We start from the raw sequence: 18437 nt of genomic DNA, 5'->3' as shown, positions 1-18437 counted from the left end.
TGATGTTTTTCCGGTATCAAGTATCGAAATTTTGCTTTCAGTACTCGCCCATACCGAGTACCGATACCGGTGTTTTCCGCTGGCATGGAGCCGGTTTCCGGACAATCAGGAAGCCGGGCGGCATGTAATGACATGCTACCCGGCTTCCTGATTGCCCGGAAAGTCGGGCCTATGTTCTATGGCCGGCTCGATTGTGATTGGCCAGAAAACAGGCTTCCCAGCCAATCAGCATCAAGCCGGCTTTCCTCTGACTGGGATGTCTGGTATCGGGGAAGGTATCGGAGCATTTGGCCGGTATCTGTGCATCCCTAGTTGACAACGTTTCATAGTTTATCCAAGCCACTTCTTGAGTGTCAGGAACATATCGCAGCATTTGAATCCACACAGACTCATTCATCCAATCACAAAGGAATGTGTCAAAACAGATGTTGATTGTCAACAGGATAGGAGATGTGAAAGATGTGGAACCACCCTGTTCTAGTTACATAATCCCATCCTTGGTTCAGGAAGTCTGTGTAAGTTATTCATTCGGTTCACATGGCTGAAGGTGTAAATTATTGTCAAAACACCGGGGTAGAGATGTCAACCATGCCACAAATATATGCAATTGATACATGGTGTAGAAGGCCCCCCAATTCTGTTCAAGGATGACTGGTCCTGTTTGAGGTAGATGGCCTCCTTTTCGTGGATGGGATTATGTAACTAGAACAGGATAGTTCCACAACTTTCATTTCTCCCATCAAGTTCCTGGACAACCAATATCGGCCTTGACATATTCCATGCTGATTTAATTAAGGTGTCTGTGCTACCTGTTGGGGATAAAACTGCTGGGATACAGTATGTACCTGACCATCACTAGAACTAAAGAAGTGGCTTGAATAAGCTACAACATGTCTTCAACATTACAGAACAACTCCAGGTGAGTGTGCCTACTTCTAGCTATAACTACTACTAGCTATACCACGACCTGGATAATTGGGAACCTTCATAGAGACTCTTATTATGCAGGAATGGGGGGAGACACCAGATTATGTGTACTACTTTCCTATACACACACTTGAACTGCTTATTTAGCAATTTGGCTTGTATTACCACTGAAACGGTCTTTCTATGTTAATGTGAATACATGCAATCCCTGTTGTAATGTCTTATTAATTGGATCAAAGATTCAGTCTTGTCAATCTACAGTATATAACATCCAGTGTTGACATTATGTTGTACCGGCAGAGCAGTGTCACTTTTGTGTTTATAATGGGCATAGTTAACCTATTCACTTTTTTTTCATACGTTGATACGTGTTGCGGTGAGGCGGACCCTTTAGTTTGAATGGGCCTTTAACAAGCCTCAACGCCCAAACATTCACACCTGAGAAACTAATATATTAGTTTGGGTGGGCTGTCTGTGCATTTTTTTTTTAATGGGGGTGTTGATATGAACAAATCTGCTACTAATAGGTTTGTCGTAACCAAACAGCCAATCAGATTTTACTTTCTAATTCTAAACTTGCACTAGGCTATTAATAGAGAACTGCTCACTGGTAATTGGGTAACATCTGTAAATGTAGTGCCCTAAAGCCAACCTTCAGCAGGAAAAGTCTGCATTATTTGTATGGTTCTCACACTAACACAGTCCAGGTACAAGTCAAGATTTATACATCCTTAAAGAAGAACTCTGGGAATGTAAAGGCTAATTCCACTTTCCCATGCAATTTTGGGAAAATTGAATTACCCCCTCCAATCTGGCCCCACTCTCCCCTGCTACTGAAAAAGATTGTGGGTAACGGCTATTGTTACACAAAAGCCGGACGTAGTCTGAAATGTATTGCCTGTACTTTGTTCAACAGTAGTGATGAGGCTTGGCTTGGTGTGCACTCACTTTGCCTGAGTTTGCCCAAGCCCACTCAAAACTCAGACCCCCACCCCTTCCTCCAGACCCGATCAGTGGTGGCACTTGTGGCAGGGGTAATTCTTGTCCTTTTGTGACATATAGCTGCAGGGCAGGGAATGCACCTCACTGCAACTGATTGGGGCCAGGAGGAGAGGGTAGTGGTAAGACTTTTGAGCGGGCTTGGGTGAAATTTGCACCAAGCCCGGCCTCATCTCTATACAACAGTACCTTTTCCTTCCAAACAGTGTACCCAAAATGAACGAACAGACATGGCTAGATAGCGATTACTCCTGCATATTTGTTAGGTTCTTCTGTGCTTTGCCTGGAATCCTTTTATAATATTAAAAATATAATTAGAAGTGCATATGGAATCATCAAAAATAAAAATGACTGGTGACATCCACAGTGCTGTGTGTTAACAGCCCGAAGAAATCTAATTGATTTTTCCTTCAAATTATGCTGTTCTAGCCGAATTAATTGACTGTGAACACAGACGGCTGTAAACACTGGTCTGTAAAGTGCTGACTCTCATAATTCATAAGTCTGCTGCTCCACGGAGTGTGCAACAAAATAGTCTGAGTGCTTCTCCCAGGAGCAAGATATTTGCTGCTATTTTCTTACCTCTACCTGTGCAGTGTAGTTTTTTAAACAGATCTTGTCAGCAACTTACAAAATTGCAAAAGATAATTTAAATGCTTACTTAGCGTTTTTTCTTTCGATAAACCACTTTTTATTGACTTTCAATGTGCTTTTTTAACTTGCTAGAAAATTAGACTACTATAGGGAGAGTCATTTTTTTTTTAGCACTGCCTGCTGCCTCCTTGCATGTCATAGTCTTCTGTACTTCTGGGAGTGTGTCATTGGGGTCTGTGCTGGACTAGCTCCTCTGCCTCTCCCCTCAGCTCCCTACAAAACATTTTATGTAAAGGAAGGGAAGGTAATAGTGTCACTTTAATGACAGTTCTAAATCTGCTGAGCCTACTGACATCACATTCAAGATAGTGGCACCAGCAGAAGTCTAAGGTATTTTGGATGGCTACATAGGGGAGACTTGTACAGCTAATGACATGCATTGGTCTCTTCAAGTTTACATGTGTAACTCTTTTTGGGGGGAATCATGTGAGATGACCCTCTACATGCCAGATTACATCCACTTTTTCTCAGTATCACAAGTTAAACCAGAAGATCTGACCCTCCACATAGATAGGAGCCCACAGATCTTCCTGAATAAGCAAGTTGGTCCCTCTTCTGAGAACACCCTGTCCCCAGACAATGCATTTGAACTCTTGCAGTAATGCAGGTCCAGTCCTTCAGTATCTTTCCATACACTTTTATTGCAGTACTTGAGGATGGGATGAGAAGGTTGAATACCCAAATCACAGGTTCCTACTGTTTTTCCTGCTGACAGTCTCTATGGGGTTCAACTCCAGGAACACACAGCTTACACTGAAGTAACTCTTCACAAAATTTGAGGTTCTTGGGTTACTCAGTTCCAGTTCTCAGACTGCAGTTTCAGGTTCACTTGCTGCTCCAGACACACAGCCTACTTTTCTAGGAACAAAGCCTGCTAGATGGCAAAGCCCATAAAGCCTATCTAAAGCCAAAAACAACAAATTTACATTTTGCAGCTGACCAATCCATAGATGTAATGACTGCATTCCTTTTCTTTTTGGGTTTCTTCTCTTTATTTTTACTTGGTAATCCTACCAATAACACACTTCCTGTACCAGGGTGGCTGCTCTATTTTTGGAGGAAGCCATGGTTGTACACCTGATTTACAGTTAAGCCTGTCTTCCTCTCTTCATCTTTATTACATGAGGAAACGAGACTTTTTAGTTTGCAGAAGATAGCTTGTAAGGAATATTGCTTGTACTTTCAGTTCAGCTCACAGCAGGGAAGTGCGGTCAGGGGAGGCAGGTGAGGCAGAGCCTCATCTAGTATTATGAAGAAAAAAGGTGTCAGCTTCAAGTCTGAAGGTGACAGCTTTTTCTCCATTCAGTGCGGCTTGTTACAGGTTACACAGCAGGGAAATCCTCCCCGCTGTGTAACTGGTCATGGATGGAGCTGCATCCGGAATTTGACAGGTAGTTAGGTTACACAGCAGCGGCCTTCCCCACTGCTTGTGTAACCTAACTTGGTGAGGCAAGAGCTGTCACAGCCTCTAGTCTGTGTTAGAGGCGTGAGCTCCATGGATGGCTTAAACCAATGGCAAAGTGCCATTGGTCCAAGCTGTCCAATCAATAAAACGAAAAAAAACAGTGAGGACATCGATCTCAATGCCTCACCAGTGAGGAGCAAGTGAGGGACAGGGAGGCTCCTCCCTGTCTCCTCCCTTCTTCCTCCTCACACAGAACTGAGCACTAGCCAAGAAGCTTGGATTCAACCCCTAATTACAAACTCAAAAGGGTTTGGTCAACTAGCAATCAGGCAGAGCTCTCCATGTCATACCTTGACACAGCACATGGTAAAAGTATATCTGTCAGATAGTTTAACACAGTGACTTCCTACAAAAACACAACAGGGCTTAGGCAACACCCCTACACATGGCATTACTTCCGGCACAAATCCAAAACCATAGGGGGCTTGAAGTTCAATATAGAAGGCAGGTCTTAGCTAATTTCTCCATGCCAAATACAGTTTTGTTAGCTATTATGAGCGCAAGCTGTAAAAACCATTGCTTCTAGACATGGGGAGATGTGAGACAAGATAATTAGCCAGGTTATGGTGAGGGAACCAAACTGAACCAAAGCCAACTATTAAAACACTTTAAAGTGTCACCTTGCATTTTGTCCTAAGGTGACAATACCTTGTTATCTGTGTTTTTGTTGGAAAATGGTGTGTACTTAACAAAACCTTGTTGTACTTTACTTACCTTATTCCAGTGGAGGTTTTTTTGGTTGATTTTGGTGCCCCAAACCATAAGCTGACTGGTTACGCTAATCTAAACTAAAAAAACCGAGGAAAACTAGGATAGTGAGTGCTAAAATCTGATTGGCTGCTATGGAACGCTTTTTAGGTCATCTAGTTACATAAGATATCACTCTTAATAATAACGAGGCTGATGTATCATTTGTAGGTTGTGTATGAAGAGTCAATGATCTGCTGTTCTGCAAGAACAAATAGCCACGGGCTATCATAGTGGAGCACCTATGGAAAGCTCGGTGACCTTTATATAACTGTCAAGCTCTACCATAGAAAAGCCCTGACCACTTCTCAATAGGCCCAGCCCCTTTTAACCTAATGTTATAGCGGGTGCAGAACCTTGCTCTGCCATGGAATACACTTCATGAAAGTGTTAGAATGTGGTGAGGAGCACTCCTGTGGTACCTGATTACCATTATTAGTCCTCAGATTATTTTGTTTGTGCCTGTGGAACTCTGGATCAGAGACCCTCGCTGTACATAGACCTTAACGTCTACCCTGGCCCCCACATCCAACAATTCAGGTGCCTCTGTTGGCCAAGAAATTGGTTGTTCAATAGCAAAAAGGCAGGATGAAGATGTGAAGGGCTTAATATAGTGTGCTCCCAGGTGCATAGAGGTCAATAGAGATTGTTGCAGGTCCACTTTTTAACATGACAGGTTCACTTTATAGATCTCCACTAAGCTCCACTTTCATTTAAGATATCCATATAATGTTCCCTCCTAGGGGCAACCCTAGCCTTTTCAACACCTGAGGCTAGGTGGCGGTGGTGCACGTTCCTGGGCAGTGACGTTACTGGTTGCCAGGAGCTGGGCAGGACAAGGGTCATAGCCTCCTGCCCAGCTCCTGGGCCGTGATGTTACTGGTTGCCAGGAGCTGGGCGGGACACTGGCCAGAGCGTCCTGCTCAGCTCCTGGCAACGGGTGATGTCACTAGTTGCCAGGAGCTTAGCGGGAAGCCGGCCAGAGAGTCTCCTCCTGCCTGCCTTGGCCCCAGACAGCAATGCTGTCTACAGGGTTTGAAGCCTTCTGCTATAGAGTCAAAGATCTCTGGACACTTACGTTTATTTTCTATGCCTTGCAACAACTTTTTTTTGCTTCACACGTGATCAGTTTCATGTAATTAATCTAGAAATTCAGGAAAAAGTAAGATTCTGATCGACCGCTGTGTGTAGCTTCATTGTGCTCATTAGTTTTTGAATATAAATAAGCTCCTCTAGGACGGGAGATGGTATCAAGGAGAGAAAAAACAAAAACAAAATGGAAAAAAAAAAATCCCTTTTATTTCCATTCCTTGCTAATTAAAGGAACCCCCCGATGAACCAAAACATAATCTACTGATCAGTAAATATGTTCCTGTGCATCGCTGTCTTTTCCCGTGCTCTTCTCTGACATTCAGCCATCTGATTTAATTGCCTCTTCCAACGGTTACTAAATATAGGCATTATTCGGCTCACATCTGCTGTGCAGCGGCAGCATAAAATACTGTTATTTTCGATGGGAAGGTCATGCGTTCCGTTTGTTTGTGGGCGGGGCTCCTGGTATGCTGGGGTGCCAAATTTTTCAAGATTCTGCCCCAGATTGTCAATTTTTTAGCTGATCTGGGGGCTTGCAACCGTTATGTTACACAATGAATATATTAAAGCTGAATTCCAGGCAGATATAAAAGGCGTGAGTGAATACAGCTCTGTAATCATTAATGTAGTCATTACGTTATTAAATGTATTTTTTTTTTTTTAAATGAATGCAATGTAAAAGTGCATATGCCTTGCTACCAGCCTCTTGCACACTACTGTAAAGTCTGTATAACACAGTTCAGAGAGTGGAAGATGCAGCACATAAAGCTGATCAGGTGTGCTGCAGTGCAAGGAGCATGCTGATAGGAGGGGAGAGTGACAGAAGTGCTCCTTCTCCTTTAATGTCTAGTCGCAGGTTTGAGATGGGGAGGGAACCTGTTAGTTACAGTGAAACTTCAACAAAGAAAGATCAGGTCCAATACCCCGCTAGACATGGCTGTGCTGTGTGGTAGAGCTGTGTAAATCTAAAGACTGGGTGGACAAACATACACATATGGCAGGTAAAATTACTCTGATATATGTATTTTTATCACTATACTGTAGTTGTTTTCCTGACGTTCAGCTTTAATGTATTCCTATCTAAATACCCCACCCTCTTGTACTGTATTATTTGTTCCCGTAGTCTTGCATTACAAGGGCTACATGATTATACAGTGTCTGTCTTTATAACATATACAGTATATATATAACATATGAGCTACATTACCAAGACAATGCTGCTACACACATAACAACCCTCTTTAGATTTACCAACAACCGTGTAGTGTGAAGACCTTAGCATGACTTAAAGCGGACCTTTACCCATAATCTTTAAAATGACAACAAAGTCACCTTTAGAAATGTTTAGTAATGACAATCTACAAACACATACTTCTAGATAATTGCCGGCTTTGTATTCTTTGCATTCCTTATTTCTCTTTTCTTCCCCAGTCTTCTCACAGTGGCCATGTTTACTAAGGGCAGATTACTAGCTCTCCTTTTAATTCCTGAATTTCTGGCACATGTGACTAGACATATGACTAGGATGTCACCAGCACGAGAGCTCCAAATCAGTGCAAATCCATTTTTCCTCATCTCTAAGCCTGATGAAGGGGACCCTGTGCGGCCCCAAAAACGCTTGACATTTCAGAGACATCTGTCAAAAAAATGGATTTGCATTGATTTGGAGGTCTCGTGCTGGCGACATCCTCATTGACGTTTCATTGTGAGCGACGCCATCCGCAGTCATTACGAGCAGCCATTATATTTCCTTGGGGATATCTGGTAAGGAGTGCTGCAAGACTTATGGATACTAGACATGTGACTAGGACATGTGACCATGCACAGCATCCCAGGGGAGGAAAATGCCTTTCTCTGAGATCTCCTGAGATTACAGATGAGATTTCCCAGCGATGCTCTGCCGATGACAAGGCAATCCCAGTGTGTATTGTGTTGGCAAACTGAAGTATTTTTGACCTTTCAAAGCAGGAAATGAATGCTGTGCAAGTGTTAAGTATTTCAAAATCACAGAATTTTACACCTGACATGTCTATGTTGTCAATCATCATACATAGAGGGGTGCATTGGTAGAATTTGATTTTTGAGTGTAACGGTCCGCTTTAAGTGTACTTTCAGACTCTTTGCCCCCAACCCTTCCCCTGACCTAACAGATCCCACCCTCCCCCTCCATAGATACATACTTACTGAGATCTGATGCTCAGGGCCTCTAGTGTTTGTTTACATCCTCCGCCAAAGGTCCTTTCTCTCCACGCCATACCTGCTCAGTAGAGCCCCATAGAAGTCTATGGAGGACACCTGTAGGCACTAGCCTACTTTGCCTAATGGTAAATCTGGCCCTGGGCATGGCCAGGAGAGGGAGGACTTAGCCTCAGGATGTAAACAAACACGATAGACCCTGGGCATCAGATCTTCATAGGCCCCGGGGATCAGAACTTGGGGGGGGGGGGGGGGGTGCTCTTATTCTTCAAGTAAAGAATGCTTAGGCCTTAGTCCTTTACCTTCCTACACATACCTGTTACAAACATGTAATGTAATACATGTGAAGAAGTTACTGCCAGAATATATCAACTGCAATACCCCCCTGATATATGTCATCATAAACTGATACTTATGTAGCATAACTTGCTTTTTAAGGGTAACAATGACTAGATACTTATGGCCTATTTTTCAAAGCATCTGATATAAAACTTTGTACGACACAAAAAAAAACAAAAACAATCTGACTTTCCGTTTCCTTTTCCCAGTACAGTATAGGGAATGAAAAGTAAACTCTGATTGGCTGGGCGAAAAAATAAAAGGAGTACTCGTCCTTCAGACAGTTGGGTTAATAAGTCCCTTGTACATTTCTTATTCAAACTCAGATTTAAAAAAATGATGTCATGCCTGATGTGAACAATGTTTTATCCGATGAACCCTGTTACGTTTTAAATGTATTATGTTTCAAGGTGGTCAATCTGAGGAGCGTAAATTTTGCAATAAAGATATTGAAACAAAAACAAAAGCGTTTACAGGACTCTTTGATTCCATTATGAATCAAGCAGTCATAGCCATCCCACTGCGCCATGAGAGAGGAATGAGTGAATTCATTTTCATTCATGAAGGCACGCTCGGTGTGATCATAAACATTTTTTATTTGCACCATGATACCATTTTTTATCAAACTTTGTATTTTTGCATTTTTTCCATTCGCTTTTTTAATTTTTTTTTTTTGCTAATATTGATGTTCTTTTAGGAAATTCATGGATTCCTGAGGTAAAGTATTGTAAGAAAAGAACTGATAAAGAGTCAGGTGACCCAAAGGTTACATGTTATATGATCATGAAACTTGCGTTACATTTAAAGGGTCTCTGCCAAAATTAAATGGGACTATGACTGTAAGCAGTTCACTGAATATAAGGTGTTCTTAAATATATAACTGTCCTTAATTTTTTGGCAATAAAAAAAATGATTTCAGGCTGGCAACTATGTCACTGGTATGCGGTTTTCTGTGATCCCCCATTAAGACGTCATTGGCAATTTTAAAGTCGGCAACCATTTATTTACTGCCAAGGAATATTTTCTTCCACCATCTGCATGGCCTTCATAAGCTGCATTTGGAATTTCGGCAGCACTGCTGTTGTCACCAGGCTGAATTCGACATATTTTTCTACATAGACTTAAAGTAACACTAAACTCAGGAGTTAAATCTTAAAAATACTTTCAAGCACCCTAACAAATAACAAAAAGGTATCTTATTTGTGTATCACTCAGCTGTAGATCCTCAAATCATCTCTGAATTGGTGCTGACACTGTCCTTCCTTCTGGAGGGGGGCTGCTTTTGTTCCCCATGGTCCCTGTGTATGTTGTAAAGTAGCCACCGTTCCAAGCTCGCTCCCGTGATGGACTACAATATCATATTTAGTTTACTCGGGAGCGAACTTGGAGTGGTGACTACTTTACAACACACACAGGGATCATGGGGAACAAAAGTAGCCCCCCTCCAGAAGGAAGGACAGTGTCAGCACCAATTCAGAGATGATTTGAGGATCTACAGCCGAGTGATACACAAATAAGATACATTTTTGTTAATGGTTAAGGTACTTGAATGTATTTTTACGATTTAACTCCTGAGATTAGTGTCACTTTAACTAGAGGGCTCAGAAATACTACGTTGGGCATCATCTTGTGGATTCTTCAGTGAAGAATTTTTGGGGTCCTTTTGGCACACCTCACCATAACCTGTCTATTGACTTGTTCTCTTTTCTCCTCAAGCCCCACGCCATAGAAGCCATTGTTTCCATGCACTGCAGTGATGATGGCTAACATGTTTGATACAGCTGTTTGGAATAAATGGCTCTATAATATTAGGCTGTATCTATACTATAAACCAGCAGTTCTGGATGACCAGTTGGCCCAGGAACATAAAGGAATTATTTGCATAGCTCTGCCCACTATTCTAAAGTGAAGAATAAACCCCTTATTTTGGGTATTTGTTATGTGAGATACAGTATGTAGAGTCCTTCCATTTTTAAGAAAGCTCTATAGTGCTTTGCAGTGGTTCAGTTGAGGTGCTTTGGGCCACCTCACCATAACCTGTGTGGTTATACTATCTGGACTCTTCACAGAAATATTGGAGAATTCACAAGCTGGTGACAAAAGCAGATGAGGCACAAAGCCGAACGCTAAGCCTGACACAGCCATAGTAGGATAGGTGGCGTAGGATCTAGGAGTCTAAGGCCTAGAATCAGAATGACACTGCTAGTCTACACCTAATGCAGAAATAAATCTGGGGTAGTGTTGGTTATTAAAAGACGGTAGTTAAAAAGAAAAGAGGGGCAGTCAATCACTCTGCCTTTATGTCCCCCTTCAGCCAATCAGAGCTTTAAAGTTATTTCCACTTCTGCAGCCAGTTGAGATAACACCTGTTTTATATATAATATTTTATATTTGTTCAATTTTTCTCACTTAACTTAATTTTTATTTAAAATTACTGCTTGCACAATACATGCTCTATTCTGGAAGAAAAGTTCCTCTCTGTATTGAGTTTTGCTCTGGAATTCAATGGCTGGCTGGGAAGGTTAACGTTAACATAATGAACCCTGTCCGTACTGTGCTGGCAGACCTCATTATCAGTTGCAAACCAGATGTGAACAATGCCTGTCCTAACAAAGGGTTAAAGATCAAGAAGCATTGTATGCTAATGAGGGGAAGCTCAATCTGTCCCTAGTTTGTGAATGTATTCATGCATACATGTGACATCACTGGCACTACTGGCTGCTAAGCAGGTAACACTCATCAGAAGAATCAGCAGGCAGCTATTTTGGGAAAGGTGGACGTTCTGAGTATGTAAACAAGGAGGAGTTATGGTGAAGGGCAGGTGTTCTGTAGTGGAGCAGGAGAGAAGTCAACCAGGACTGACAACACTGCTTCAGATATCAGTGCAGTTGAGGCAACGTTGTCAGGTAACAACAGGAATTTAGTAGCTCCCTGAATTTCTGGTAGGATCAACAGATTTTTTTCATTTGTAGCATTTTTAGATGGATAGCATATACAGTAATGTGCGTGTATTTCAGAACGGTACTGAATATGTTTTTTGGGGGTTTTTTCCCTACACATACAATTCAAGCCAAAAGTGGCACTTGGCGCTGTATAGTATTTGTGACTTTCAATGGAATACGATATCATTTAGGGATTCTACAAGGCGTGCTGGCCACATTTTAACGGTACAGTGAATTTTTACAGGGTTTTACTTGTGCAGGAAATAACATTTTGATAAAAGCAAAGTGATGGATTTGTTTGGTTTCTAGATGTAGATAAGTTGAGTTGTCCCTCTCTGGCCCTTCATACAGCTGACCTCCTTCCCTTCATTCTTGTCCCTCCGATTTCCAGTTCACCCATTCTGAGCTCCTTTGTACTGTATTATCTATATCACCTACTCTGCCAACATACATCTATTCCTTCTTTCCCTCTATAACCCAGTTGAAGTTTAACTCCAGGCAGAGAGATAAATACACGGATGAAATAGATATATGGGAGCTGTTTTACCTGCCAAAGGAAATGTCTTTCTGTCCATCCAGATGTGAGATTCACGCAGCTCTGCCACACAAAGCTCTGCCGGTCTTACAGTCCAGTAGACCTGATTTTTCTTTGCTACAGTTTAGTAACACTTACCTGTCTCCCCTCTCCCAATCTGATTGCAAAGTAAAAGGAGAAGCAGCGGATCAGCTCAACTCTCTGTCTCCCTGCTTTCCCCTTCCATCAGCATGTCCCTTGTTAGCACATGAGTACTGCAGTACAACTGACTGGTTACTGGTGCTGCTTCTCCCTCCCCCAGTCTGGGCTCTTGTGTATAAGGGATTGCAAGAGGCTTAAAAAAGTATTTCAGGTATTTAAACCGTTTGCATTCAAAAACCAGACGTAACAATATATTTATACAATGCTGCATTCATTTGTTGTCTTTTATATCTACCTGGAGTTTAGCTTTATACATATTCTTGCCAATTCCAGGTCACTCATGCCCTTCCTTTCTTCCCTTTCTCTTCCTTATTCTTCCCATATTAATCTTATTTACTATTCTTCCCCTTTCTTTTCTTTTTCTTCTCTTTTTTCCTTCACTTCATTTTATTTCTCTTCTCTCCCCTTTCTCTTCTCTGGCCTACCCCTTTCTTCCTTCCTTCCTCCCTCCCTCCCTCCCTCCCTTCCTCCCTTCCTTCCTTCCTTCCTTCCTTCCTTCCTTCCTTCCGTCCTTCCGTCCGTCCTTCCTTTCCCTTCAACACCATCCCTTGCCTTCTTTACAGTTTCCTTAGCTCTTCTTTCCTGTGTTCTCTACTCTCAGATCTTGCTCTTTTTCCTCAAACTATCTCACTTTGTGCCTTCACCCTGCCATGGGCCTTGCAATAAAATGCAAGGTCCGCTTACCCTGCCATGGGCCCCCTGCCGCTTCATAAATCACCTACTGTTAGTAGGTGTAAAGAAAAAAGTTTGGGTTTATACTTAAATCATCCCCGCCTTCCACCTGTGACGCCTAGGCAAATAAATCATCATACTCAAGATAGGTGTATTGGGCATTACAGAGCAGCCGAAACCTTGCGAGAAGGCACTCCTGCAATGGACTGGATTGTCTTCTCGCCTGCTCTGCATTCCCCAGGAACCTCCCCAGGAGGACGGTGGTGGCACATCCAGTGATGCAGAAGACGAGGGTAAGGTAGGTGCTGTATAAATCTAACTTGTTTCTTGACTACTACATTTTAGACCTACTAACAGCCAGATATTTGTAAAGGTGAAGGGGGGCCTGGCCAATTTGATCAAACGTTGCATTTTACTGCAAGACCTCCTTTCACGTACCATTGAAGTCAATACAATCTGGCTAACTGGAGTTGAAAGACTTCAATTGGTAAGGCCTGGAACAAACAAAAAAGGCTCTTCTCGGAGGCACGACCGCTTAGCGCTGACAGCTTATGCTCTCATTAGCTTTGCTGCTCTGGCTTGCCTCCCAATGTTGCATGCAAGGCCAGATTCCATCAACAGGGTTAGTGGGGGAATCAGCTTGTAAAATGTCACACGCAAAATGGGATTGGTTTTTTGAGACCTCTTTTTAGTTCTTCAGTCAATACCAGCCCCTCTCTCTTGCTCCAGTATAAAGTGTATTTTTTATGTTTCTCACCCACTGTACCTCTGGCTAGTCATACACGGTTAGAATTTTCATTGAAAACTGATCTTTTTTCAAAGCGTTCGATGCGATAGTGTCCTCATTTGGGTAAAATTAGGCATATACTGTAGTAATGCGTGTGTGCAAGGAAGAGTTTCATCCGGAATTAGATACAGTCAGAAACAGTCTTTTGTTTCAGCAATTATGTCCGGTAGAGGAATGTAGGAAAGGACAATACAAACAAAGGTTTATCCAAAAATGTACTTTTGGCCATAAAAAGCAATATAAGGTCAATTATGTCACCAGCATCCTGGTTTGTGTTTACATAGAGCTGTGGGCAGGGAATGTCCTGGCCGGAGCTGATTGGGGATTGGGCCTGCACTGACAGCTTCCTTCTAGGTTCAGACAAACTCAAGTTCGGACCGAACCAGGGTTCAGTCCAAACCTGAGCTGTCAGTGCTGACTCAATCACAATGTCATTGACCACATATGGCCATATTGTTCACGTGCAGCTGCTGGCAGGAAATGTCCTGGCCACAGCTGATTGGGGCTACTCTGACAGCTTCCTTCCAGGTTTGGAGGAACTCAAGTTCAGCTCAGCCCAGGTGTTTAATACCTCTGTGATTCAAGTAACAGGTCTAGACAAGATATTTACGGGCTCTGAAAGGATGTTAGTTGACTCATCGAATGCCCTGAGGAACGATTTTTCAGAATTTTGTGCAAACATTTGAACGCAATTCTACTATTGTATGGCTAGCTTTACTGTCTACAGTTCTGCCGCCCCCTTGTCTCTTCTGCCCTTTGTACATCTCGATTCCCCTTCTTTAGCTCTGTTGCCTGACTCCTTTGGTGCTGCTTCTTAGAGATTTCATTTTTCAGAACACCAATGATTCTGCTATGTTTACTAACACCATTATGTACTAACTCTGTACACGTTTTCAGAAGGAGCAGTGAAAAGTGCCGACGGCGACGACGTGTTCGGTAAGTTGAAAAAACACTTTACATCACCAATAGTGTAATGTGTAAAATAGTTATAAATATCATAAATAATTAATACACATGTGCTTTTTTGAGCATTAAGCCAACATTCAGCTGCCCAGCCTTTGTAAGAGCCTATTCTGGGATGAAGACAGGGGAGGTGTTGTCTGTTTTGTAGTAAGGTATAATTTGCCATAATTATAATTAGACCCCCCCCTGTCCCCATTTTCATCTTGGAGAAGGTCTATGCCACTAGAGCATGTGCTTGTTCAGCCAAAAGATTCCATTGCTAAGGGAGACCTGTAAGTCGCTGCTTGCCTGCAAATTATGCTTATGTACGATACCCCAATGTACCTGTTATTTGGGAGCACACTGCCTGCTGCAATACTAAAGCTAAGATTACAACTACAATAATCCTTTAAAGAATGAAGATATTCAACCAGCTGACTTATCTGGCATTTTCAAAAGTGAGAGACTGAGATTTCAAAAGCGACAGGTTCTCTTTAAGTATGTGACTGTGTTAGGTTAGAAACCTGTACAAAAGTTAAATTGGTTTTATAAATAATGACTTAATTTGCAGACTTCAACGAAGCAGTGCCGGAAACAGAGAGACTGGATTCTAAAGCTCTGAAAACTCGGGCTCATCTGATTGTGAAGAGCAAAAGACAAAAACCGTCTAGAACGCGTGTACAAGACAGCGTCAGCTCCACGGATGGAGAGGACAGCATCGAGAGGAAGGTATATGTTCTTCTTCTCTGCTCGGACCTCCCCTACGCCATTGACAGAATTCTCACTGAAGTCATGCAAAGAGCTGTGGTTATAAACCACACAGGACACTTCGCAATGGTCCTTCTGGATTTATTACAACAGATCCACTGCCACAGTCATACATACAAACAAACACATGCACACATATACTACACACACACTTATATACACATACAATGTGTTTAATAGACATGTGCACCAGCCAAAAATTTGTTTAGTTTCGTTTTGATTCGGATTTTGCATTATTTCGTTTTTCGGATTCGGGTCCGCAATTGAATTCGTTTCGGGATTTGGATTCGGTAGTCTGGTCGAAATTTCGTTTATTGGCAGCAAAGTGACATGATGTTTTTTTTTTTTTTACAGTCTGCACTAACCCCCCCTATAACCCTCACACTAATAGTGCTGTCATGTGGTTCAGAGGCTAGCTAGCACTACTGGAAAAAATAATTCAGCTTCTAAAATCCATTGCTTTTCAGCACAGTCTGAACAGTGCACATTCCTCCCGTGCTAAGAATCTCATTGAAGTGCCATGTGTTCCTGAGATCGGGTTGTACTGTACTGAAGAAATCCAACATGTCAGTCTTGTAGTTGTCTGAAAGTGCCATAAAAATAGCCGATCAGAAGCGGGTTCTGTTTCCACCTTGCACAGCAGCTAAATATGATGTTCCTGCTGCGGCAATTTTCTCTCCATTAAATTGTGACTCGTATATCAATGACGTATGTTCTGCTATGCACGTGTTCTGTGACTGCTCTCTTCCCAGCATGCTGTCACCTCCTCCCTGTCTCTCACTGTCTCTGCATTCATTACTTGTCTAACTCGTCCCATCTGTCTGCTGTTTCTCTCACACAGTGCTTCTTTCTCTGGCCGGCCATAGCCCGCAACCCTTGCCGCTTGGTACAGTATTTTGTTCAATATATTATCTCTCTCTGCGGGGGGGTGAATCGCCCCTCTCATAGCTGTTGTGGAACTACACATCCCAGTATGTCTTGCCAGCTCTTGCTGAATCATGTGGTTCCACAACAGCTGCATTCAGGCTTTGCCGGTCATACTTGTCAAATATTGCATTCATTGTCATCTTTTAACATGTCTATACCCAAAGGGATCACCTACTGTATTTACCCGTGTCTGGTTTTTGTTTTGTAATGGACAGCTCACATGAAGACATACTGCTCCGTATGTTTTAGGGCCTGTAATAGGAAATGGGCCCTTATTGTTACTGTGGGTTCCAGACAACATCTAGCAATCAACACAATGAAATTCCATCCACCAGTGAACCCGTTACACATGGGTTACATTACAATTGGAGGCTAATGGTGTCCATTCAGGCTTCAACTAGGGCTGCAACAACTAATCGACATAATCGATTATTGAAAAAGTTGTCAACTTGTCGGCTTCCAATCAGTTGTCCCTGTTCAGAGCTCCACGCGCTGTGCGCCGCAACCTCCTCCTCACGCTCGCCACTGCCAGACCCGCTCACATCCATGCTCCACACGCCGCACCTCCTCCCCGCCTCACATTTCCTGCCCATCCACATCCACGATCGGCACAGGGACGCGGGGAGATGTAGTAAGGAGGAGCAGGTGTGGGGGGATGACAATCGCCGATAGACAGGTCCGATCTCAGAAGCAAGTTGCTGGAAGACTGCACTTTCCCACACATGGTGCTCTATAATGTATTGCTGGGATTTGTATTTCTCTATAGCTGATGGTACATTGTGCTGTATATTCTACATGGGAATACAAATCCCAGCAATACATTATACAATGTATGTATAATGTACTGCTGGGATTTGTTGTACTCCTCTATAGCTGGTGATATTCTGCATTGCGCTGTATAGAGGACTACAAGTCCCAGCAATAATACATTATACAGTGCAATGCAGAATAACACCAGCTATAGAGGAGTACAACAAATCCCAGCAATAATACATTATAAAGTGGTACAATGCTAAATACCACTAGCTATAGAGGACTACAAAACCCAGCAATAGTACATTATACAGCGCAATGCAGAATGCCGCCAGCTATTATGTACTATTTTGTGGGATTTGTTGTATTCCTCTATAGCTGGTGGTATTCTGCATTGCGCTGTATAATGTACTATTGCTGGGTTTTGTAGTCCTCTATAGCCGGTGCCATTCTGCATTCATTGCTGTATAATTTTACACTTTCCATTTCACTATATTGCACACCACACTATCTTTTTTCTTTTTTACTTCCACCGCTCCAAGCTTGCTCCTGTGATGGACTACAACCTCAATACAAACTAGTAGTCCCATCACTGGAGCCATTTTTTAAACGTTATTTTATTGTTTATCCGATTAACCGATTAATCGAACGTAATAATCGGCTAACTAATCGATTTTGAAAATAATCGTTAGCTGCAGCTCTAGCTTCAACCCAACTGGGGACAAAATGTTCACCAATTATACATTTTAGGCATGTCCGGAGTAATTTTCTTCCTGACATTGCATTGACGTCACATAACTGCTACGTTACAAAGGCATTAATGCTATGCAGAAAGTACCATCCTGACAGGTAGAGAAAAAGGTGACAAGGGGTCTTGCCCAAATAGCCAGTCTCATTAAAAAGGGCTCCCTCACTTTATTTCCCAGTGTCAGGGTGTTGCAAGGACAGTACGTGATGAGCTATTTCTTTGATGGGGGTCAGCAGTGAATGTACATTTTTTTAGTAGAGTGGGAAGGGATTAGAACATCTGCCTAAGGGAAGCCATACATGGATCGAATTTCCTGCTGAATTGGCTTAAACTCTATCCATGGATGGCCCTACTGACACTATCCGGATGGACAAAAGTCAAATTTTGATGAAGGAGAACGGTGGAAATTAATGGGCCGAATAGTGACTGCAGTCACTGTTCAGAAATACTGATAGCCGCAAGCACCGGCTAGAAAGAATAAGCGCTGGACCAGCAAGGTGTATCCTATTAATGTGGCTGGCCAATCAGGATATGAAAGAGTCGGTATAGGTGATCTGACCTCTGGACAGGCAGCTTCTACATATGAGAGGATAGCCACCGTCTCCTTGGTTTGTGGCGTCAAACTGCAGGTATCTGAATTGATGCACCACACTGCTTCTGATAGTCCAGATACATCTTTATTCAGTGTAGGGGTTGAGGGCTATAGAAATAGCCAATGTGTAGCCAATAATGTATCAGATTAT

General features: G+C 42.5%; 1 protein-coding gene across 1 annotated transcript in view; it reads left to right on the top strand.

Annotated features, from left to right (window-relative positions):
• Nucleotides 1-18437, top strand: part of PPP1R9A (protein phosphatase 1 regulatory subunit 9A) — a 155074-nt gene that overhangs the window by 127959 nt on the left and 8678 nt on the right. Inside the window, exons 12-13 of the mRNA XM_018560770.1 lie at nt 14454-14492; nt 15070-15227. Coding sequence (XP_018416272.1) covers nt 14454-14492; nt 15070-15227 — 197 coding nt within the window. The remainder of the gene's footprint in view (nt 1-14453; nt 14493-15069; nt 15228-18437) is intronic.

Source organism: Nanorana parkeri, unplaced genomic scaffold, assembly GCF_000935625.1.
Source record: "Nanorana parkeri isolate BGI_ZX_2015 unplaced genomic scaffold, ASM93562v1 scaffold477, whole genome shotgun sequence".
In the NCBI taxonomy this organism is placed as follows: domain Eukaryota; kingdom Metazoa; phylum Chordata; class Amphibia; order Anura; family Dicroglossidae; genus Nanorana; species Nanorana parkeri.
The sequence above is the reverse complement of the archived record's forward strand: the minus strand, read 5'-3'. Positions and strand labels throughout refer to the sequence as shown.